General features: G+C 59.0%; 10 protein-coding genes across 10 annotated transcripts; 5 read left to right on the plus strand and 5 right to left on the minus strand.

Moving 5' to 3' along the window:
- Nucleotides 1-1,038: 1,038 nt before the first annotated feature.
- SPRG_15412 (hypothetical protein) lies at nucleotides 1,039-1,260 on the minus strand (the record flags this gene model as incomplete). Its single annotated transcript, XM_012354458.1, has 1 exon — nucleotides 1,039-1,260. A coding segment is annotated over one exon (222 nt), but the record flags the coding sequence as incomplete, so codon positions are not given.
- Nucleotides 1,261-3,797: 2,537 nt separating this feature from the next.
- Nucleotides 3,798-4,470, plus strand: SPRG_15413 (hypothetical protein). Its single transcript, XM_012354459.1, has one exon. It carries the CDS (start codon nucleotides 3,818-3,820, stop codon nucleotides 4,463-4,465), a length of 648 nt encoding a protein of 215 aa, XP_012209849.1. The 5' UTR covers nucleotides 3,798-3,817; the 3' UTR covers nucleotides 4,466-4,470.
- On the minus strand, nucleotides 4,456-8,588 carry SPRG_15414 (hypothetical protein; the record flags this gene model as incomplete). Its single annotated transcript, XM_012354460.1, has 19 exons — nucleotides 4,456-4,659; nucleotides 4,702-4,839; nucleotides 4,888-5,095; nucleotides 5,150-5,254; nucleotides 5,296-5,474; nucleotides 5,523-5,620; nucleotides 5,669-5,811; nucleotides 5,860-6,068; nucleotides 6,122-6,224; nucleotides 6,271-6,330; nucleotides 6,354-6,446; nucleotides 6,494-6,850; nucleotides 6,907-7,108; nucleotides 7,154-7,328; nucleotides 7,376-7,486; nucleotides 7,533-7,625; nucleotides 7,673-7,926; nucleotides 7,976-8,111; nucleotides 8,162-8,588. The coding sequence occupies 19 exons, from the start codon at nucleotides 8,586-8,588 to the stop codon at nucleotides 4,517-4,519; spliced, it is 3,234 nt and encodes a 1,077-aa protein (XP_012209850.1). The 3' UTR covers nucleotides 4,456-4,516.
- A 1,144-nt stretch (nucleotides 8,589-9,732) lies between these two features.
- On the plus strand, nucleotides 9,733-10,149 carry SPRG_15415 (hypothetical protein; the record flags this gene model as incomplete). Its single annotated transcript, XM_012354461.1, has 2 exons — nucleotides 9,733-9,777; nucleotides 9,826-10,149. The coding sequence occupies 2 exons, from the start codon at nucleotides 9,733-9,735 to the stop codon at nucleotides 10,147-10,149; spliced, it is 369 nt and encodes a 122-aa protein (XP_012209851.1).
- A 1,667-nt stretch (nucleotides 10,150-11,816) lies between these two features.
- SPRG_15416 (hypothetical protein) lies at nucleotides 11,817-15,208 on the plus strand (the record flags this gene model as incomplete). Its single annotated transcript, XM_012354462.1, has 12 exons — nucleotides 11,817-12,118; nucleotides 12,165-12,338; nucleotides 12,388-12,539; nucleotides 12,598-12,783; nucleotides 12,836-13,064; nucleotides 13,111-13,219; nucleotides 13,263-14,078; nucleotides 14,129-14,203; nucleotides 14,251-14,458; nucleotides 14,511-14,593; nucleotides 14,640-14,930; nucleotides 14,981-15,208. The coding sequence occupies 12 exons, from the start codon at nucleotides 11,817-11,819 to the stop codon at nucleotides 15,206-15,208; spliced, it is 2,853 nt and encodes a 950-aa protein (XP_012209852.1).
- A 290-nt stretch (nucleotides 15,209-15,498) lies between these two features.
- On the minus strand, nucleotides 15,499-16,141 carry SPRG_15417 (hypothetical protein; the record flags this gene model as incomplete). Its single annotated transcript, XM_012354463.1, has 2 exons — nucleotides 15,499-15,661; nucleotides 15,963-16,141. The coding sequence occupies 2 exons, from the start codon at nucleotides 16,139-16,141 to the stop codon at nucleotides 15,499-15,501; spliced, it is 342 nt and encodes a 113-aa protein (XP_012209853.1).
- Nucleotides 16,142-16,843: 702 nt separating this feature from the next.
- SPRG_15418 (hypothetical protein) lies at nucleotides 16,844-17,391 on the minus strand. The gene is made up of 3 exons (XM_012354464.1): nucleotides 17,232-17,391; nucleotides 17,139-17,186; nucleotides 16,844-17,089 (listed from the first exon to the last, which is right to left on the minus strand). The coding sequence occupies exons 1-3, from the start codon at nucleotides 17,338-17,340 to the stop codon at nucleotides 16,872-16,874; spliced, it is 375 nt and encodes a 124-aa protein (XP_012209854.1). The 5' UTR covers nucleotides 17,341-17,391; the 3' UTR covers nucleotides 16,844-16,871.
- A 311-nt stretch (nucleotides 17,392-17,702) lies between these two features.
- On the plus strand, nucleotides 17,703-18,350 carry SPRG_15419 (hypothetical protein). The gene has a single exon (XM_012354465.1). It carries the CDS (start codon nucleotides 17,738-17,740, stop codon nucleotides 18,272-18,274), a length of 537 nt encoding a protein of 178 aa, XP_012209855.1. The 5' UTR covers nucleotides 17,703-17,737; the 3' UTR covers nucleotides 18,275-18,350.
- On the minus strand, nucleotides 18,284-19,889 carry SPRG_15420 (hypothetical protein). Its single transcript, XM_012354466.1, has 10 exons — nucleotides 19,719-19,889; nucleotides 19,584-19,674; nucleotides 19,484-19,535; nucleotides 19,280-19,443; nucleotides 19,142-19,232; nucleotides 19,028-19,095; nucleotides 18,884-18,981; nucleotides 18,727-18,837; nucleotides 18,623-18,680; nucleotides 18,284-18,568 (listed from the first exon to the last, which is right to left on the minus strand). The coding sequence occupies exons 1-10, from the start codon at nucleotides 19,844-19,846 to the stop codon at nucleotides 18,356-18,358; spliced, it is 1,074 nt and encodes a 357-aa protein (XP_012209856.1). The 5' UTR covers nucleotides 19,847-19,889; the 3' UTR covers nucleotides 18,284-18,355.
- A 498-nt stretch (nucleotides 19,890-20,387) lies between these two features.
- On the plus strand, nucleotides 20,388-21,800 carry SPRG_15421 (hypothetical protein; the record flags this gene model as incomplete). The annotated part of the gene is made up of 4 exons (XM_012354467.1): nucleotides 20,388-20,780; nucleotides 20,829-20,930; nucleotides 20,965-21,282; nucleotides 21,327-21,800. The coding sequence occupies exons 1-4, from the start codon at nucleotides 20,415-20,417 to the stop codon at nucleotides 21,798-21,800; spliced, it is 1,260 nt and encodes a 419-aa protein (XP_012209857.1). The 5' UTR covers nucleotides 20,388-20,414.
- Nucleotides 21,801-21,838: the final 38 nt, after the last annotated feature.

The following is a 21,838-nucleotide window of genomic DNA, read 5'->3' on the forward strand; positions in this document are numbered from 1 at the left end:
TTGATTGGCTAGAAGAATCCATAATTAAGCCTATAAAAACATCCATTCTAGATTGAGTTCCAAACGAGCTGGATCCGCAAGCACAAAAAGTGGTGTCGACGCGCGCGAACATCGATACGGTCCGGTGCGACGAGCGGCTGCACAAAGAGGCAGAGCGCACTGCCTTCCGCGAGAAGCGCAAGCGCGACCTCGACGGCCGCGTCGAGGCGCTCAAGAAGACCAAGTCGACGCCGCCAGCCATCGACCTCTTTGCGCCCGACGAAATCGCGCCGCCGCCGCCAGTCGCCAGCAACAAGAAGTACCCAGACGAAGGCATCGCCCTTGGCGGCGCGCTGAACCCGGCCCACCGCCATGTAGGCCGGCACAAGCCGCCCTCGCAGCCTTAGTATCTCCAGCAGAGCCAAGACGACAACGACGCCACCGAGGCGCCACGTGCAGCGTTCGCCGATCCCATGGCTGCAATCGTGAGCCGACCCAAGGCGCTCATGGCCACCGCCAACGATACGCGGGAAGCCGACGTCCTCGACGTCGCCGGTAACACGGCGCACACGGAGCTCAAGAAGACGAAGACAGCCAAGTCATCGTCGTCTTCCTTCAGTCGCCTGAAGCAGCGTCGACGCGAGCTCCTCGCGAACTTGCGCCTCTTCGCGGCCATTGTCTTGATTTTGGTGTACAGCGTGCCGTCTGGCATGCGATAAATACCCACGTCGTCACTTGCGACGTTGATAGTTGCCGGCACCTCGAGCGTCGTGGGGGCGCGCGACTGGATAACGTTGCTCCAAACGAGCGCTTCGTTGATACCGTTGCCAGCAATCTCGAGGAGCGTCGAAAGAGCACGCTGCGCGCTCGCGATGCAGCGCAGATCTTGGCCTCGAAGGTCACGCCTGTGAGACCCGGCTCCGCGTAAAAAGTCGTCGACGTGTTCACGCCCCGCCGACACCATCTCACCATTCTCCTCGTCGTCGTGGTCTTTGTCGTCGTTCTCGGCCGGCGGTGCAAGGTCGTCTCCCGAGACGAACCGGGCCTGGAGGTTGCAACGGCGTCCTTGCGCGCGCCGTGCACGACCAGCGGGCGGTGCAAGAGCACGAAAAGGCGCGGGAAGTGCGCAAGAAGCTCGGTCTCGTGCGTCTCGGGCGAAAGACGCGCAGGCACGATCGCGCGCAGGTTGCGGTGGAGGGAGAAACCTGCGAGCGACGGCTCATTGTAGAGGATCTCGTCAGCGTCCTCTGTCGATTGGTTAGCCGACCACGTCGTCAGCATCGAGGTGTCTGCTCCAAAGAGTCACGAATGCTATTCAGAGCTGGTCCGGAACGAGCGCGCGCATGCGTCTTCCTGGGGTCAAGCACGACGTGGTGGAGGCGATCCACAAAAAGTACCAGCAACCTCGCTCGATTCATGAAGCTTGTCAATCTGTGAGACGCAAGTGGCGTCAAAGATGTGTATTACCTTGGGCCAACCGTGAACGAGCGCTGGGTCAACGCTTTGATGAACGAGGTCCGCACGCCGTGAACCATGGGCGCGCGCGGCCACTTTAACCGCCAAGGGCTGGAAGCTCCAGTCGTCGGCGACGTCGAGCTAGAGGTTTGCGGCGGGCGGTATGTTGTCGCTGCGCCGCCAACGGCTCGGTGCATGGCGCTGGCCATCGTGTGCAAGCAGCGAGACGCTATGCGTGAGGTGTTCGAGGTTGGATCCACCAGGCTCAATGCTTCAAGATGACGCGCGCTCCGAACGCGACACGGTGCGCTTGTACTGCAGCGCCCACGTCGTCGCGGCACGTCGTCGGGTCACCTGTTTGGGAATTGCACTTGATTTTCGTGTCCGGATATTGTCCGGATACTTCGGCACGATGCAACTAGTGTGACAAGGGCCGAGGCCATCGCACATTGGCTCGACGCTGTCGCTATCCGCGTTCGTCTCGGCGAATCGACTACAGAACTCACTGCACGGTAACGTGGAGGCAATGGCCTTTCTACCACTACGGCGCCGATGGCTGCGACCAGCGCTGCATCGACGCCAACAGCCACGACCCGATTCTGAAGCGCCATCTGCGCGAGCCTCTTTTGCGCTTGTACACCTGCGCCGAGAAGGTTGCGCCGGCGCGTAATGGCTGCGACGCGGCTCATAACGTTACTGACACCATCAATCGTGCTTGGTGTGGCATCGGTGCTCGACGAAAAGCGATCGCATACTTCATGAGGGCGTAGCGATCTTTGCAAGCGCTTAGCTGGTGAGCCAATGTCCGGCATTGCATGGATGCTGGACGAAATGAACTCGGCCACACGAGCTTCACCGTCCACTGTGGACAGGACGCCCGCTTGCGACGCGGTGCCGTGCGACCGAGGCACTGTCGCGCAAATTGCAGAATGAACAGCTTCTCTTGTAAAAGAACTGCGTTTCGCCTTTGTCATGCTCGTTTTTACACTTGGTTTTACACGACTGAACGTTTGCGCGGAAATGGTACATTCTCCGAGTGCCACGGCATAGTGCAATCGAGTGTTTTCCACATTTTGCGACCTCTGGCACGATGCCACATAAATTTAAAAGCCGTCGCATACGTTGTGATAATGCATCACCGCGAGTACAGACGCCTCTCATTGTGAGCTCAAAGCCTCTCATTCCAATCGTTCGACAGGATGCGATGGCTCTGGACGGGGGAATTGCGAGAATGCTGCTATGAATCGCAATTTTGATCCAGTGAAAGGGGTTGCCACTAGTGTACACAGTGTATACACACGCGGTCATTCGTTTCTTAACGTTTAAAGAGCGCTTTGTATCTGTGGTCAAGCATTACGCGCGTTGCACGACTACAACAGTGATGTAGCATACTCTGCTCAACTCTCCAAAGCCTCTTCTATCACTGTGCCAGCTTTGAGCAACTTCATGTTGTCGACAAGGCGCGTCGGCCAAGAGTACCCTTGCGTCGGCGTCCTCGCGTGGTGCCTCCAAGATGGCACTAGGATCTTAGTTTGGATCTTGGATCGCGTCTCACTTCTCATGTACGCCTCGGACGTCGACGCGACCTCGCATTTCGTGCTCTCCACAGCCCCCTCTAACAATGTGCTTAGTCTTGGCGCTTTCATTTTGAGTGCTCTGGTTGACCGCGCGGCCCAATGATACTTTTAATCTTCGAGCCGTCGCACCACTCACTATGGTCAAAAGCTCCAGCTCGGAGGCCGCAGCATCATCGTCATTTCGTCACCCACGCACAGATTTCCAGCTAATGTGGCTAATAACACGCAACTTTTTGGTGTCCCCAATTCCGAGAAATTGCGAGTGCTTTGGTGCGCTGTTATCTGTCGCCGAGCCCTGCATGTATCTTACCACCGAAATAACTCCGACCACAAGGTTATGAATATCACACGAAGCCCTCTGTCGATTGTGCCGGTGGCTTTGTGTGATGTTCATACACCTTGTGAATGTCATTGCTGGACGAGACGTACTGAAGCTGCAGTGAGAGCACGTCGTAGCTATGCGCAGCTCCGCATGCATGTCGACAAGTGCGACGACAAGCCCCGTACTGAGCGTCGTTGCGACGTACTTACCCCGCTTGACGGCAAGTTGATGTTGCCGCGGCCCATCGCCATCAAGGCCGTTGTCATGTCGTGGACGGCATGGGCCAAGAGAAGAACCTGGATAGTATAACAACGCGATGTGTTTACGTGGTAAGTTGTGCTTTCCCGCGCAACCAAGGCCATAAGAGCCCAAGCCTTTCCATCCTTTCTCCCACCGAGTGCCACGTCACGTGCGCCAAAAAACCCCTTTTCGTCCTACGCACCCTTTTCTGGCACAACCGATTCCACAGATTTCTTGAAACAGCATGGGCGGCGGCGGGCTCCGGATCCTCAAGCACAAGAAGTGGCATGTGTGGACGCGCGAGAACATCGAGAAGGTCCGGCGCGACGAGCGGCTGCATGAAGAGGCCGAGCGCACTGCCTTCCGCGAGAAGCGCAAGCGCGACCTCGACGGCCGCGTCGAGGCGCTCAAGAAGACCAAGCCGACGCCGCCGGCCATCGACCTCTTCGCGCCTGACGAAATCGCGCCGCCGCCGCCAGTCGCCAGCAACAAGAAGTACCCAGACGAAGGCATCGCGCTCGGCGGCGCGCTGAACCCGGCCCACCGCCATGTAGGCCGGCACAAGCCGCCCTCGCAGCCTTGGTATCTCCAGCAGAGCCAAGGCGACGACGACGCCGCCGAGGCGCCGCGCGCAGCGTTCGCCGATCCCATGGCTGCAATCGTGGGCCGGCCCAAGACGTTCATGGCGGCCACCGACGATACGCGGGAAGCCGACGCGCTCGACTTTGCCGGCGACACGGTCGTCACGACGCGCACCGAGCTCAAGAAGACGAAGAAGAAAGCCAAGAAGGCCAAGTCATCGTCCTCCAGCCGCTTCGAGCAGCTCCGACGCGAGCGCACCGAACGCGAGGCCGCCGAGCAGCGCCGTCTCGCGACGCTCCTCCGGCGTTAATGGACTCCATGTGATATATATGAATATGATGCAAGCAAACAGAAGTCGTGTCTATTGGGCCGTCCACTTGCGCACGCCTGCTTCGCACGCCACGGCAGTGATGGCGTTAATGACAAAGATGCCAAAGACTTGGCGGCAGAACGTTGGGGGTAGCGGTGTCGTGAGGTCGAGCCACGCCATATTGAGATCGCTTTCTACGCTTCATCTCCGTATCCATTCGGGCTCGGAGGAGCTACCTGGCGAAAGCAGAATGTACGAGAGGAGCACAGTCATCCCGAGGGTGTAGAGCACGAACGATGCGTTGGTCCAGACGCTTTTGCGGAAAGGGTCCTTCAAGTTGAAGGCGATGGCCAGGAGGAGGTACTGAAGATGACCTACGACGACACACCTTTAAGTCTGCGGTTGGGACTCGGGAGCTGCACCCGTGGTCCAGACGATCGACACCTCGTGCGCGTGCACCGTCATGTCGCCCGACTCGTCTGGCTGGTACGCAAAGCACGGCTTTCGGCCCGACGCGACGTCTGGCAGCGCGCAGAACCAGTCTTGCGAGTGCGCGAGCCAGAGCGGCAGCGCGAAAAATAGACCAAACAGTGCTGTCTGGCCCGCGATCGAGCCCAGGACCGCCGGCGCCTACGATGCACTACTGTCAACCATCTTCTTCTTTGGAGGGTTTGAGAGTCGTACAAAGAGGGAGTCGGGCGGACGCTCCCGCGTCAAAAGCGCAGACGGACCCGTGCGCAGCATGAGCACCGAGAGTCCGAGCACGACAACAAGGTCGTCGAAGAGGTACTAGCCATAAGATGACAAATGCAAGCAGCGAAGAAGACTACTTGGTTGTTGGAGAACGTGGCTTGAACGTGGTTGATGACCGTGATGAGCGTCGTCTCGATCACGGGGTACATGACCATGTACTTGAACGCGAGGAGGGACGTGGTGAGCGCACAGCGGCCTTCTTGGATCAAGGCAACGACGTCCCGAATGTCCTTGTTGCGGCTTGTGAACGGCGCCACTAGATACATTGATACTAAGGACATTCGAGATATAACGTATAGCGCACCAATCGAGGCCTCGGCGTCCGAGAGCGCCAAGCCAACGTGCGCGGCCTTGAGCGCGCCACAGTCGTTCGTGCCGTCGCCCGTCATCCCCACGTATTTTCTACATCAAGACACGGCAATCGTATCAATGTATCCGGATGCGACGCACCCTTGCGCCATGAGCTGCTGAACGATCCACGTCTTGGTCTGCGGCTTGACGCGGGCAAAGATCTTGGTGTCGCCAATCAAGCGCGGCAGCAAGCTCTCAAAGGTGGTGTCTTGGGCCACCAACTCGAGTGCTGCACCCGTCATCTATCCAATAGACGCCTGAATCCCTCTCTACCTCATTTGAAAGCGTACTGCGACATCGTACTGCTCGAGGAGCGCGTCAAACACAATCGCATCGCGGAGCCGGTGCCAGACGCCGAGCTGCTGCGGCTCCTCAAACATATCGATTGAAATCGAGGCGTCCTTGTCGCAGCCGTAGTGCATCTTGTACTGGAGGCTGTCGTGGACTAGGTCGACGAGCACAATGTGCGGTCGCAGCTGGAGCCCGACCTCGCGCGCGACTAGAGTGTAGATGATGGGATGCAGCACTTGAAAGAGTGATAGTTTCAGAGACCGTGCACGGCCGTGAGCGCATTGTCGCCCGTGATGATGTGCACGTCAATCGCCGCGGCTTGGAGCGTCTCGATGACCCATTCAGACTCGGGCTTGATCGGGTTCTGAAAGACACATGTGGCGCCTCGGATCGGAGAGAAGAGGACGTACGACAAAGAGAAGAAAGCCGAGAAAGAGCACATCGGACTCGACGTCGTCGCGCTTGAGGGTCTCGGGAAGGCCGACTCGAAGACCTTGTGGCCGAGCGCGAGGACGTAGTAGCCTTGGCAGACATATTGGTGCACAATCGCGTCGAAATCACTCGGCAGCGACGCCGGGACGCAAATCTACGCCATTTTACATATCGACTTCATCCAAACACGGGAAAATGTACCTCGTGGAGGGCCTCGGGGGACCCTTTCACAAACGCCAGCAACGACGCGTCCTCGGCTTGAACAACGACGCTCGAGCGCTGGACAGTAGCGTCAAAGCTAAAGCGGTCGCGGTACCGCAGCCACTCGCTGCCGTCACGGAGCACGAGGAGGCCGTGGCGCGTCATCTGGAGGCTGCAACTTGTCGACGCAAACATACTCATCTCGAGCGGGTAGCCCGAAATCGCTCCATACGTCTCGGTGAGGCCGTGGCACGCGGCGAGGCCCATCAAGAAGTGCGCGCTCGGCTCTGTGATGCCGCTGCCGTCACAGGTATCGACGCCGAGAAAGTCGAGTGTCTCGGTCGTCAGCGTCCCCGTCTAGACATATATGTATGTATCTGTATTTCAACTCGACACCTCGATACAAAACCGACCTTGTCAAAGCAAAAGCAGTCGAGGTGGCCGCCGACGTTGATGCGCTGGGCGTCAATGCAAAAGATGTTGGCTGCTTGGAGTCGCGTGAGCGAAAAGCCGATGCCAACCGTCAGGATCATGGGCAGCGCGGCAGGAATCGCCGTCGAAATCAAATCAAACACCGAAATGAGGAGGTCGTAGAGCGACGAGTTGGCCGCGATCCTAGTTGTTTTGAGACCGGAACGAGAAAGATTGGTGACGGCGTACGCGTCATAGATGCGCTGAACCGTGGTCAGTAGGGCAATCGCACCCAGCGCGAGGAGGTAGCGGTAGCTGTCGCTCACGATGCGGAACGGGATGTCGTTGGGAAAGAGAATCGACCGAAAGAGCTCGCCCTTGCTCGTGCTAAAGCCGGTCTTGAGCACGACGCCCTTGCAGCGACCTAGGCAACGTAAGTCAATAAACGACGCTCCAGCTCGATGCGACTACCCATGGTGCGCAGGACGGTCGAGCCTGCGAACAGAACGACGCTCTTCGAGAGGGTCGTGTCGTCCACGTGCACGCGATGGTCGCCGAGCCGCTGCTTGGTGACTGGGATCGCTGCAGAGTAGTGCGCTTGGATTACGCACAGAGACAATCGAGGTACCTTCGCCCGTGAGCGACGACTCGTCTGTCGTGCAGTCGCCCACCAAGAGCACCATGTCGGCAGCGACAGCGCCGGCCGAGATGTCAACAATGTCTAACATGCACCATCAACGACGACGTACAATAGGGTGCGAAGCGCACCGCCGACGACGAGGTCGGCTGCCATAAGCTCCCGCAGAGAGCTATCGCGAACGACCATGACGGTTGCGTCGCAGTGCACGAGCGCCTGCATCTGCTTGGCGTTCATGACTTGCGTGTACACTTCGTAGAGGATCGACGAGAGGGACATGCCGAGGATCGCCATCGAGTACGTGTAGTACTCTTCTTGCAGCCACAAGACGACGCTGATGATCTGGAAGAGGTAGAACGGATGCACGAGCTTCTCAAAGAGCACGCTAGAGGCATATATCTTCGTGGACCTATCATCTTCCAAAGAGACCCTACCGGTGCAGCGGCGCCGACGGAATCTCGATCGTGTTGGCGCCGTACAGCCGCGTCCGTTCGTCCGCCAGCGCCGTCGTCAAGCCCGTCTCGAGGCGCTGGAGCGCAGCGCCGCAGCGCTCGTGCAGGACAGATGCCACTAGAACGTCGCTCGTCGCAAGAAGATCCAAAGACAGTAGAAACACGTACCGCGCTCAAACTTGTGCTTGGCCGACGCGTAGAGGTAGCGCTGCTTCTTGAACTCAAACCAGCGGAAGCGCGGGTCCTCGTGGTGCACGATGGCCTCTTCGACCTCGCCGTTGGCGCCGGTCACGAGGACGTAGTCGGCGTCGGCCATGCTCACGCCGTGCGCGCGGGCGACGACCGTGAAGAGGTGCGGCCACCACGAGACGACGATGCAGAGAACGCCGCCGGACGCCACGCACAGCAGCGCGTAGAGCGCGAGGCGCCAGGTCGATGCGCCGTACGGGACGATCGCCACGTACTCGACGGGCTCGCGATGGAGCGCGATCGGCGGCGGCGAGGCGAGGAGGCGGTCCTTCTCGGACGTGTCGTGGCGCAGCGCGAGCTCGATCTCGGCGTCTACCAGCCCACCGTCAGTCCATGTCCCGATCATCTTCGTCGCCGCCGGACCTGGTTGGTGCATCATGGGGCTGCGCTCGACCGACCAGGTTGCGATGTGATAGCTGCGCCGGATACGCGTATCCAGCGCCGATCTTTGAATATAAAATGCGACGACACCTTGCACTCTCTATGTGCAATTAAAAAAAAGACAACCGGATAATCCTGTTGATGGTCAAGTTGAAGTGGGCACGACCCTTCCGGATCCGAAGCCCGCGGTCGACCCTCAAGGGATTTCGCGGCGATCGCAGCGGGCGAGACGCCGTCGCATTGATCCAGTGTGTGCTCTGTAGGCCAAGTACCGAGACGTCCAAAACCGCCTGCGTGAGAGGGCTCCTGGGCGCCGTATTAGTTAATATTTGTTGGACCTGGCCACGTGTGGCTGGACTTAGCCATGTGTGCTGGCAGCCAGCGCATATTAGCAATGACAACCACCGCAAGACTGGAGTAGGAGCTGCAAACGGGGGTACTTAACGTAGAGCCACGATCAGCAGCCATTCAAACGCGGCTCGTGACGTGCTCGTGCCGAATCCTTTTGGACGGTTGACAATCGAGCAGTGCAATAATGAAAGAAGGCCACTCGTCCTTGACAAGATCGATGCATCGTTTCGAGTCATGTAAGTGCTATGGCAGCCTTTTGGATTCTTGGGATCGTCCATAGTGGAGTAGACCGATGACGTACACTGCTAGGGGCGATGAATCAATCCATGGGACCAGATCCTTCGTGCGCCACTCATTCGTGCAACACGGAACGCTAATTCACCGAGTAAACGCTTGTCGACCACGAGGATTGCTGCGGCTGTACGCAGCACGCTTGGGCCTGTCGTCGACGACTGCTGCGGCACTAAGCCATATCGGTGGCACCAGCACGGTGTTGCGAGCCACACCGCAGCCATTGAGCGCCGGTGATAGAACCTAGCGTCGGCGTAAACTGGCACAATAAAGCCACAAGGAGTTGTCGCTCCAGTGCTGGGTCAAACCCACGTAGCTGGCATCATTGCTCGTTCGCGTCTGATGTGAGGTACCACACTCCTCTGCACCACGTGCGTCTTAAAAAGTGACAAGGTGTCAAAAACAAACGAAGTGTCGCCCCTGCCGCTGCTCGTGGGCCCCTCCAATACCATTACCGTACTCCGAGCATGCAAAAGAACGTGCGCGAGCTCGATACGGAACGGCGTAGCCGCGTCTCTTGGCGATTGCTGCCCCTGCCGCTAATGCATTGGTCAACCTAGAACACGACCGAGGACAACGAAGCGGTCGTCTGTGACGCCGGCTCGTCATTTGTCCGAGAGGCACGAGACCGGGATTGTTTTGCTCTTTCTGCACCTTACACAGCTCTCGCGTCGCCCGCTCGTCGTACCTCGAACGAAAGATGGTCCCAACGCATGGCCCAACGCATGGCCCAAGAAGCCAAGTGCCCCATGAAAGACTTGCGACGCTTCAACAGCCGCAGATTGCGCGAGGCCAAGCACCTCGTTGTGTGCACGGACGAGCTCCTCGTGACGACCACCTGGCGCCGCAATCGACGTCTTGGCCGTCGCCGAGGGGCTCGGTAATGCTGCGCTCTAGCAGCATCAGGCCACGCTGCGCCTTGAGAAAGCGACGAATATGTCCCACCTACCACGCTGTCTCGTCATCTTGGCTTTCGTTTTGAGCTGTTGTTCATGATCATCCCACCACAAGCACGGAAGAGGAGGCGGCCGCGACGCTGTCAAACTTAAACGAGCGCTCCTTCGCTTTGTTTAGTTGATGCAGGCGTTGATTGCCGCGGTCATGCAAATGCAAGCAACGCCATGCATTGGTGGAATTCAAAACACGCGCGGCGCTCGCCAGCCGACGGCATGCAGGTTGCAAGAGCTTATGTACCGCATGACGAGCATCGTGTCATATATTTGAATCGGAATGTACCCACGAAGATGTCCCCTCTTGGTCCACAACGTCACAGTGGCGGTCGCATCGGCACCGAGTTCGAGGCGGGTGCCACTCATAGGCGTTGTGGAGGACCTTCCAGAAAGCATACAAGCTTGCCCGACCGTCGACGGTCCATTGGCCGCAATGTGCTGACCGTGCAACGCACGTGAGGAACACGAAACGACCTGATTTCGGATTCAGATCGTAGCGATATCAGGACAAGATCCAATGTGTGACTATTGCTGGCATCCTCCCGGGGATACCCAGGACGTCTTTGGTTTAAACAACCAAAGACCGTTTTGACATTGTCAAACGTTGCTGTTAGACTTGGCAAGTGTTGAAGAAACATTTCCGGCGTGCTTCGTACACTGGCGGTTGAAATTCGGTGCTTTGCTTGGTACGACCCGACGCCTTGTAATCAGCAAACACAATTCTCGAATGGTTTCCATTCTACAGTCTTGTGGCTCTTACAGGCTAGGTTGTGCGGAGAAGCACCACTCAACACCAAGTGTACGGAACACTTATTTTCAGTCTCAGCACTTTTCTCTTGGCCCGCACCATCCACGACGCCACGCGGTCGCGCGGCGGACCACATTGCGTTGGAAAACGAAATCGCCGAGACGTGGCTCCGTAGTAGAGGACGCTATGGGAAGCACCGAATGCGAGGTCGCGTCGCTCTCCGAGGCGTACAGCGGAAACAGGGCGCAATTCAAGTTATTATTTGTGGTCAACGCCAGAAATAAGAACTTGGTGCCATTTCTAGACCACCGCCCGGGCGCCGGCGCCGCTTGACCGCCGGGATCATGTTTGAAATGGAATCGCTCATAGTTGGCACAGTGATAGAAGACACTTTGGGAAGCAGAGCAGACCATGCTACGTTGCCGCTGCAGTCCTACAACGCGCGCAATGGTCGACCAAAGATAGATAGCATTGCTCTTTCAACGTAAAAAGCAAATTGCCAACTATACAGTGAACCACGACCTTTCCGCGCTTCTAGTTCAGGCTGCAGCGTGCAGACTCCAGTCTTGTCGACTAGGACGAAGTAATATGCTCTGGAGAGCTCTGCCTCGTCCAGTAGGCTCGTGGAATCCTTTCTGGGGTGATGTGCTCGAGGAACCTAGATACATCCATCCGGATACGGTCCAAAAGATCGAAACCTCTAAAAGCGCATACTTCAACTGCGCTTGGGATCCGCATCAATTTCTCGCAGGTCGTCACTTGGTCTTTGTATGGAAAGAGAAGGCGGCCGCAGAAGACATCATCTTATAGAGGCACACGATCTTCAGATTGCATTTGGCGAAGTCGGACGAAGATGGGACTCCGCCTCCTCGCGACGACGCTGGCGCTGGCGACCGCCAAGCAGCTGCCGTCCTGCGGCGCCTGGCAGCCGACGGGCCCGGTGGGCGGCCACTACAACACGAGCGCGGACCTCTCGGGCGCGAAGCTCAACGTGCACCTCGTGCCCCACACGCACGACGACCCGGGCTGGCTCCGCACCGTCGACGAGTACTACACGGAGGAGGTCGACTACATCCTCGAGTCGGTCATCACCGAGCTGCTCAAGAACCCGACCCGGCGCTTCATGTACGTCGAGCAGTCGTTCTTCCAGCGCTGGTACGTCCGCTACATCGCGCGCGAGAATGGTCTAACGCGGGCGCAGGTGGCGCGAGCAGACGCACGAGATGAAGACGATCGTCAAGAAGCTCGTGAAAGAAGGTCGCTTCGACTTGTCGGTCAACGGCGGCTGGGTCATGCACGACGAAGCGACCTGCCACTACTCGGTCATGGTCGACCAGACGGCGCTCGGCCACGCCTTCTTGCTCCACGAGTTTGGGTACGCTTCCTGTCGTGTTTGCATCTGGATGTCAAGGTCCTGCAACTAGCGTCAAGCCGCGCATTGGGTGGCAGATCGATCCGTTCGGGCACTCGTCGACGCAAGGCTCGCTCCTCTCAGCCGGCGTCAACTTTGACGCGCTCTACTTTGCGCGCATTGACTACCAAGACTACGAGAAGCGCAAGGCCAACAAGGACCTCGGTATAGATGCCTAAGGCGAGGATGATTACTCAACGACGGCGTAGAGTTCATGTGGCAGCCGTCGCCGTCGCGCGGCGAAAGATCTTTACGGGCATGATCCAGGACGGCTACGGCGCGCCCCGCGAATTCCAGTTTGAGGAAAACGCGCCCATCAAGGACGACCCGTACCTCCACGACTTCAACGTGTGCAACGAGGTCAAGATGTTTGTTGAGCAGAGCCTCGAGCGTGCCAAGCACACCAAAGGTATGGATGCGTCGATACCTTGGTAACGATGTGCGCTCAACGTGGAGAGTAGGCAACCATATCTTTTGGCCGATGGGCACGGATTTCACGTACCAGAACGGCCTCAAGTGGTTCAAAAACATGGACAAGCTCATCCACTACGCCAACCAGGAAGGCCGCGTGAACGTCTTCTACTCGACCCTCGGCCACTACACGGACCTCAAGCTCGCTGACAAGTCGCTGCAGTGGTCGACCAAGACGGACGACTTCTTCCCGTACGCCGACCGCGCGTTCGCCTACTGGTACCACTCGTGTTTATCCCCTCTGGCTCAACTACGCATTTGGTAGGACGGGCTACTTTACGAGTCGCCCGGGCCTCAAGCGCTATGCGCGCGTTGCCAACGGCATCCTCCAGACCATGCGCCAGCTTGAAGTGCACTCGGCGACGTCGTCCAAGGTACTGCATCATCTCCGCCGTCTACTCTCATGCATTACGGTAGCTCATGCATTTGACGGCGAGCGTTGGCGTCACGCAGCACCACGATGGTATCACGGGCACGGAGAAGCAGCACGTCTCGAACGACTACGCCCAGCGGCTCTCGGAAGGCCTCGCATCCGCCGAGACGCAGCTGAATCATCTCCTCGGCGCTTCGAAATCGCCTTTTGCAACCTGTCTTTTGGCCAACGTGAGCCTCTGCGAACCTACGACGTCGGCGGCCGAGACCTTCGAGGTCGTCGTGTACAACCCGCTGCCGTTCGCGCACACGTTCGGTGTCTCGCTGCCGATTGATACGCCGAGCGCAGACGTCGCGCTTGCATCGACGAACGCGCAAGTTCCGTCGACGGTCGTGCCGTACGTGCCCGTGCATGTGGACGCCGAGGCCGCGCCGCACACGCTGCTCTTGCAGGCCGACGTGCCGGCGCTGAGCCTTCAGCGCTTCCGCGTGACCAAGACCAAGGCGGCAACGACGTCGACGGCGGCCGACGTCTCGACGCTCGAGAACGACCACATCAAGGCCACGTTGGATGTGACCAAGGGCAGTCTGGCGAGTCTTTTGGACAAGGCGACCCAGACGCAGGTCTCGATGGCGACCAAGTTTGGCTACTACCAGTCGTACTCGAACGGTGACGACGTCAACTCGGGCGCGTACATCTTCCGCCCCAACACGAGCACGCTCCATGACTTTCCTTCCGTGTCGAGCCATGGCTGTGACGTCGTGCCGCTGCTCCAGTCGTGCTGGTTCCGCTTTGGCAACATGGGCGTCCTCAGCTACCAGCTCCGACCGTGGGACACGTCGCTCGTGGTCGAGTGGACGGTAGCGCCCTTCGATTGCTGCTGTCAAAGAGGCTCACGGTGTCTTCTCAGGTGGGTCCGATCCCGATCGACGACCACCAAGGCAAGGAAGTGATTCTGCGCTTCGACTCGAACGTGGCCTCGAACGTAAGGACGCGCATCTTGATAGTACTATCAAACAACCTGCCGTCTAGAAACGCTGGTACACGGACTCGAACGGGCTCGAGTACGTGGAGCGCGTCCGCGACTTTCGCGAAACGTGGAACCTCACGCTGCACAACGACGAGGAGCATGTGGCTGCCAACTACGTGCCCATCACGACCGGCGCCTACCTCCGCGACGACAAAGTCCAGCTCAACGTCCTCACAGACCGCGCCCAGGGCTGCGCGAGCCTCAAAGATGGTAGAAATCTCGTTCCAGCGACGACAAATCGCTCACACACGTTGCGATCTAGGTCAACTGGATGTGATGGTGCACCGCCGCCTGCTTGGTGACGACCACCGCGGTGTCGACGAGGCGCTCAACGAGACCGAAACGGTACAAGACTAGTATCGTTTCTGCTCTACAACCAAAGATGATGTAGATTCAACTGACCAACAACCAGCCGCGCATCCAAGGCCTCACGGTCCGCGGTCAGTTTTATCTGAGCGTTGGACCGCATGAAGCAGCGATCGAACGTCTGCGCACGACGACGTATGCGCAGTTTGTCCCGCCGCTCGTGGCCCTCCGCGCCGGCTCGGGTGGCTTTGTCGAGATGAAGCCGCTTGGCGACCTCAAGTGGCCGGCCAACATTGGTCTCACGGCGCTCCACTGGGCACACCCGCACTGCCGCCTCGTGCGTCTGAGCCACCTCTTTGCCATTCACGAGCACTCGGTACGTCCACAGCTCCCGCTCCTTTCGATCGAAACTGAGTCCTTTGACAGGAGTGGTCCAAACCGGCGTCCGTGGATCTGCTCCAGCTTGTGCCTGGCGCAGAGCATGTCGTGGTGAAGGAGCTCACGCTCTCGGCCAACGCAGTCAAGGGGCCGTCGCCGACGACTGTGACGCTCCAGCCCATGCAGGTCAAGTCGTTTGAGCTCTGCGTGGAAGGCAAGCGTGCCCCGGTGTACGACGCTGGCCGCGCGTCGCTGGTCGACAGTCTCGACTTTTAGTCACCGGGCCTCTCGAGTCTTGTCTTGCTTAGTATCAATACCGCAATGCAGCAATGAACCAGTGACAACATACCGTATGCATTGTGTTCTCAAATACTAGTATACGCCAAGACAAAGGCGCCGAGAACAACAACGTGCTTGGCGCTGCTGTCTGTGGCGATGGCTGAGGTTGCTGTCAGTTTGGCAGGCGCCGTCGTGATGATCGGCACCGTCGTCATCGTTCCATTGGTTGTCTCGGGCATCTTTTCGGTGACCGAGACGTCTTCGCAAATATGCAAGTCGGTCGCGTCCTAGAGGTCGTCGGGACCGCTGCCTTCTTGCTGCAGGTCGTCCTCGTCGTCACCCAGCGGCGTCGGCTTTGTCGCGTGGGTGGCCGCAAGGCAAAACGCGTTGTCGATCGAGAGCGGCTTGGGTTTGCTCTTGCGAACAGGGCCCTTGTCGGCTGTGGCCGTCCTCAGGCCAGAGTTGAGGTACTACAAAAAGGGACGAGCGGTTCCGCCATCAGATCCGCGACGTCGGCGAAAGCGTTGTCCTCCACAACAAAGCTTACTAGCGGCAGACGACCCTCAATCGCTGCAGCGGCTCAGCGTCGCACATGCAATGGCTCGTCACCGACACCAAGGGGGCGATGCGGGGTCCGACAGTGTTTTTCTCCAGTTGTCGTTGGTGATCGTGGTGCAATGTGGTCGCGCAGATTACGCTCTGGAGACGACGGACACGATGGTGTCCTGACAACGGACTCGTCGGCTTCAACCTCGTGCCCATTCCAACGGGCAGCTTCTCGGTGCAGATGTTGCCGCTCCGTTTTCTGCGCAACCCGTCGCTGTGGACGCAGGTGTGCAGCGACGACAAGGCCGCGATGGTCACTTTGCCTACGTTCTCGCCGCCAAGAAGACGACACATGCGGCTGCTTCGCGCCTCAACGTCGCGCATCTCCGCCACGCGTCCTGGGGTGCCGAGTACCTCGAGCAGTTTGCGGCCAAGTTTGTGGCAGTTCCTCTGTACTTTATGCCCTTTCTTGTAGTTTCAATCACGTCCTGAAACTGAAAGTGCCTACGGGTCGCTGAGCGCCGGCCGCCGCACACGCTCCACCTCGATCGCCACGCGCTCGAATGCAAGAAAAATTGGGCCCCGGGGCACAAAGGGCGCCGTGGCCCTCACATCGTGCGGGTACCCCGGGCTACACGCGTTTGGGTTCCACATTGTGCTGGACCCCGAGACCCGATGGCCGCTCGGCGAAGATGTCCTGGCTCGCGGGCGACAGCATCACCGAGTGCTACTGGCAGTGCGACGACGAGCCGAAGGCTAGGACATCCTCGTGCTGGACCGTCGCTTCATCTGTCCCCAGATCATCGCCCCTTCTGCGCTCTGGTTGCGACCCGGTGTTTGCAATGCACGCGGCAATCGTTGTCGCGACCGAGCTCAAGGAGAACGTACATGGCATGGCTACGCAACGATCGCCTATGCGTCCATTGCGCCATGCGTCGAGATGGCCCACGGCCTGCCTTGCACCAACGCCATGCTGCTCAAGACGATTCCCATGACGACGTCCGGGAAGCTGCAGCGGTCGCGCGCCAACGAGCTCTTTTTGAAGCGCTGCAACCCAAGTCGTATACCACCACGAGGTGCCAGAATACGAGGTGCAGAAAGACGGCGCTTTGCATTACTTGGTCTTCTTGGCCTCGTCGTCCGCGGTCTTCTTGTTGGCCGCGCGCAGAAGCTTGAGCTCCTTCTCCTTGAGTGCATTCGCTTGCGCAAGCTCGTTGAAGATGGCGATGAGCACAAACACAATGACCATGAGCAGCACGTGCTGGAGGTTGAACTTGAAGGCCGACGCCTTCCCGAGAACGTGCTCGAGAAAGTTCTTGACCTGGACGAGACCTAATGCGCCTCATAAGACACTGATTGCTGCACGTAGGCTCCTGCGCACCGGGCTTGATGGTCTTGATGATGTCGTTGGACGAGTACTTGGTCGCATCTACGAGGCAGCGTCAGCGTCGCCGTCGCAGCAGCAGCAGCGTACAGGCCGTGAGCGTCGAGAAGAGGTTCTGGAAGGTCACGAGCGAGATGGACGCGAGGACGATGAGCAGCGGCGGGAGGAAGATGGCTTGCGGCAGCGACACGTTCAACATGGTTCTTAGGCTTCAAGTCGATAAGTGCAAAGTGCGCTACGTGGCGGCAACCCCGCAGTACTTTAATGAAGACTCTTCACTAAAGTATCCGACTACAAAAACAAGGCACTTGGACCCTTCACTTAAATGTCGATGCGAATTCTATTGAAAAAGAATACCTTTATGTGAGTAAACAAAATGTTTAAAATTAAACCATTCGATCAAGTACGCTCGACGACACCGCCTTTGCTAGCTTGCCACGTCGCTTTGCCACGTAGTAGTAGCAGGCGGAGGAGGAGAACTATGGAGGAGGACCATGCACCAAGAAGGCCCTGCGTCGCTACCGCATCTGCTGGAGAAGGCTGCCGGTTGACGCGAATCAACTCGGCGCTGAAAATAGCACACAAAACCACTCGCAATGAGCATCAACCGGCACAGTGGCGGCGGCTCCAACATCCTCCGGGGCGGGAAGCGGTCGTACGAGTGCGGTACGCTCGTGGGCAACTTTGTCGAGGAGTCGCACCGGCCGGGCGTGCCCCGGCAGGCGAAGGGCCTCTCGTCGGCCATGTACGTCACGTCGACCCAAGACCAGATGAACCACGGCGCGCCGCGACCGGCCTTTGGCGCCGGCCTCCAGCCGAGTATGAACCCGCGCTACGACTATGGCAACATTGTGGGCGCGGACCGTGACGCGTCGCCGTCGACGTGGATCTCGCTGCAGCGGTCCACGCACGCCAACAGCGCGACGCCGACCGAGTTTGCCGCGCCGCGGGAGCTCAAGGGCCACTGCCCGGCGCCCGAAGAGTTGGAATTGATTCGCACCAAGTGGACCAAGGAGAAGGACGGACTCAAGTCGCAGCGCTTCATGACCGAGGCTGTGTTTACGCAGGGCAGCGTCGTGCCCGACCGGTTCCGGCACCAGCTGCTCTTCACGCCGCAGCACGACGACGAATAAGTACTATTTCGCGGTCCTGCGTACCCTTTGATTCTTCTTCAATATACGATCCTATATGAACCTAGCGTGGGGTGCGATCATCTAGTCGAGCGGCGCCGTGACCATGCCGTCGGCATCCGTCGACGCGACATCCTCGTCGGCGTCGGCTTGCGACACTTCCGTGAGTCCGCCCAACGACGCTTTTGGGCGCTTCGGCGCCGGGCTTCCGCTCGGTTGCAGGTCGAGAACCATCGCGCAAATGTTGTCAAGACTTCCGCGCTGATACGCGCACTCCATGATGGTCTTGGCGGCCAGCTACCGATGTTTACAAAGGTACACGACTGCTTTCGGAGGCGGCCAAACACGTACGTGGATCGAGTCGGCTTGCAGCACCATGCGCGCCACCTCGGCGTTCGAGAGCACGTCCCTAATGCAATCGTATGCATCAAGAAGTTGATCGTTGCGTCGCCTACCACACGCCGTCCGAGGCGAGGACGAGGTACGCGTCATCGTCGCAGCGCTCGTGCTCCGTGATCTCGGGCTCGGCGATCACATACGGCTTGAGCATGCGGTCGCCGATCGCTCTGGTCCGAGCATAAGCAATGAGTTGCAATCGACAGGGAGAGGCACCGAGAGACGGCCAAGATGCCTTCAACGCGCCAGACGCCCCAGAAAATGACGTGGCCGCCCATGTTGGTGACGCGCTCGCGCTCGTCCGGGCGGTTGGGCTACCGGCGGCCAATAAGACGACTACGATCTGAGAGGTATCCGCACCTTGTGGTCGTTGGAGAGGGCGATGGCGTCGCCGTCCTTCTTGATGAGAACGGCCCGCGAGTCGCCGACTGGACGATCCGTCAGCTCCGAGATGCGAAGTCATGGAGGGTGCACCGTTGGCCACGTAGATCGTGTCGCGCTGCGCGAGCACCGTGACAGCGGTCGTGCCGTCGTCGCGGTTGCGGCGGTTGGCGACTTGCGTGTACTACATGCAAAGGGTCCGTCCACGAGCCCTCCATGCAAGCATCGTACGTCTTCGTCCGTGCGCAGAAAGCCCTTGGTCAGTGCCTCCTTCGGGTACTTGGCGTACATCGGGTCTTGGATCACGTTGTTGCACATCATCTCGGCGCAGTACTCGGAGGCGCCATCGCCGCCATGGCCGTCAAAGACGCCATAGAACGAAGCCGTCGCGTCGCCTACATGGAGTCGAGCTACACAGTTTGGTGCATGGCGTACCGTTGAGCGTGCCCACAGCCACGTAGCGGTCTTCCATGTACGGTCGCTTGCCCTACGCAGTGCGCCTTGAAGGCCGTGTCGGCGGCGACGGCAAGCGCACCTGCATCTCCGCCACGCCGTAGGGGTAGACCACCGTGCTGTCGATCTCGCGCGACCGCTTCGTGCTGGCTTCCTTCTCGGTGCGCGGTGGGCTACGCAGTGGTGACCATCGATGGCCGATGCAGCAGTCGCGTACTGGATCTCGTGGAGGGCAAACTTGACGACGACGTAGAGCACGACGATGAGGACGACGTACGACGTGTACATGCCATCGAAGAGCCCGTTCATGGCGCGGGTCTCGCCCCCTGTCATTAGCAGCGCCATCGAGCTTCCTTCCTTTCTTCCTCGTAGTCAATCGGTCGGTACGTATTGCGGTCGACAACACGGCCAATCAAACGCGCGTCTTTGTCGAATTATCTGGCCATTTTAACCAATCACATGCCGAACTCGTCCTGCCTGAAGCAGTTCAACGCCGACTCGATGCGTCGACTGAGTAACAACACGACGGCTTGGTCGTCGCCACGACTCTCTTGCATGCACCCTACCATTGCGCTGGATGCCCATCTTGAGTTGACTCGGTCGTCCGGATTCTGGTCGGTGCAACGCAAAGCCAGTTTCAGTGCTCGCTCCTTGGTAATATTGCTAATATTACATCCGGCGAACGAAGTACACAGGTAGAAAGGCTCGCAGCGAGAGCAAGAGCAATTCGCTGTAGCTAGCTAGCTCATGGGCTCTTCCTCCTTAGCTACGTATGCTAGCAAGTACGGGCGTAGTATGTGCGGACCGGTCAGAGATCCAGAACTATCCTGATCCAGATGGCCTAGTTTGGGACGGTTTCGGACCGCATGGCTCGAAATTGGGATGATGATCCGACAGTAACCCATCGGCGATCATGTCCTCATTGAGGTCGCTCCTCAATCCGACGGAGGCCGACAATGGCAGCACGAGCTCCGACGCGGCCAAGGAGCCGAGCGACCGCAAGCGGCGCCACGACCGCGCCAAGGCGCGCTACATGGAAGAGGTCTCGTACCTCCAGGAGAAGAGCAAGGAGCTCCAGGACCAGCTCGACGGCCTCGAGCGCTCCAAGAAGCGCAAGACCGAGACAACAGCGTCGGTCTGGGAAGGCTTTGCGCGGCGCCAAGCGCTCGAGCGCCAAGAAGCGCAGCTCGAAAACGCCAAGCTCAAAGGCGTGCTCACGCAGCAGCTCTCGATCATCAAGGGCCTCGAAGCCGTCCTTTCGCAGCGCCCGCAGCTTCTCGTAATTGCCCATCGCTCTGCAGGTTCGTCTCACACGCCTGGTCTCTAGACGTGGCCAACGCTGCCGATGAACGACGCGTCAATAGTTCGCTTCCCAAAGGACCCAGCGCTGCGCGCGGCCGAGTTTGAGCGCGTCATGACCTACGAGCTGGTCTGCATGTTCGTCTCACACGCCTCGTCTTTAGACGTGGCCAACGCTGCCGATGAACGACGCGTCGATCGTGCGCTTCCCAAAGGACCCAGCGCAGCGCGCGGCCGAGTTTGAGCGCGTCATGACCTACGAGCTGGCCCGGCTCGACGAGACGTACCGCAAGTTTGGCCTCGTCAACACGCTCGACACGTGGAAGCAGGTCGTCGTGCGCATGGACGAGGCGACCCACGAGGTCGTGCTGGACGTGAGCTTCAGCTTGGTCGTGCACGTCCCCGCGCGCGTCTTGGCCGACGCCATGACCATCATCTACATCCCAAACGAAGATCTGAGCGTCCGCAACGGCAGTGTCAAGGTACTTTCAACATCGTATTCCGCATCGTATCCATTTCTGTTTAGTTTCTCGAGCGCTTTGACCCGCACTCGGTCTACGTCCAGCGGATCTTTAACATCACCAACCTCCCGCAAGTCGTCGCCCACTTTGCCTGCCGGTGCGCGCGGGTCGCCGCCGACCACGCCAAGTTCGCACTCGTGTCCGTCATGGACGACGACGCCGTGCCGTACCCGCACCACGCGCTGCGGTCCCGCGAGCACATTTATGCGAGCGCCGAGCCGCTCAATGGCACGCAGTCGCGCTGGAAGATGGTGCGCCGCGTGCACATTCCGGCGTCGCTGACGGCGCAGGTGCCCGTGCCAATTGGCGCACTCGTCGAGCTGCTCTTGCACTGCTACTCGGACAACATTGAGATCCTCATGCGGCGCATGCGCGACGTGCTCCCGGGCGTCGCAGGGCTCGCGCCGCACTCGGACCTCGTCGAGCCGGCGGGCGAGCTCATCCAGCTCAACCAAACGAGGTTGTCGCCGACGCACTAATCAGAATGACACCGTATCATTGCGTTATTATTGAGATC

This window comes from Saprolegnia parasitica (genome assembly GCF_000151545.1).
Source record: "Saprolegnia parasitica CBS 223.65 unplaced genomic scaffold supercont2.163, whole genome shotgun sequence".
Lineage (NCBI taxonomy): Eukaryota > Oomycota > Saprolegniomycetes > Saprolegniales > Saprolegniaceae > Saprolegnia > Saprolegnia parasitica.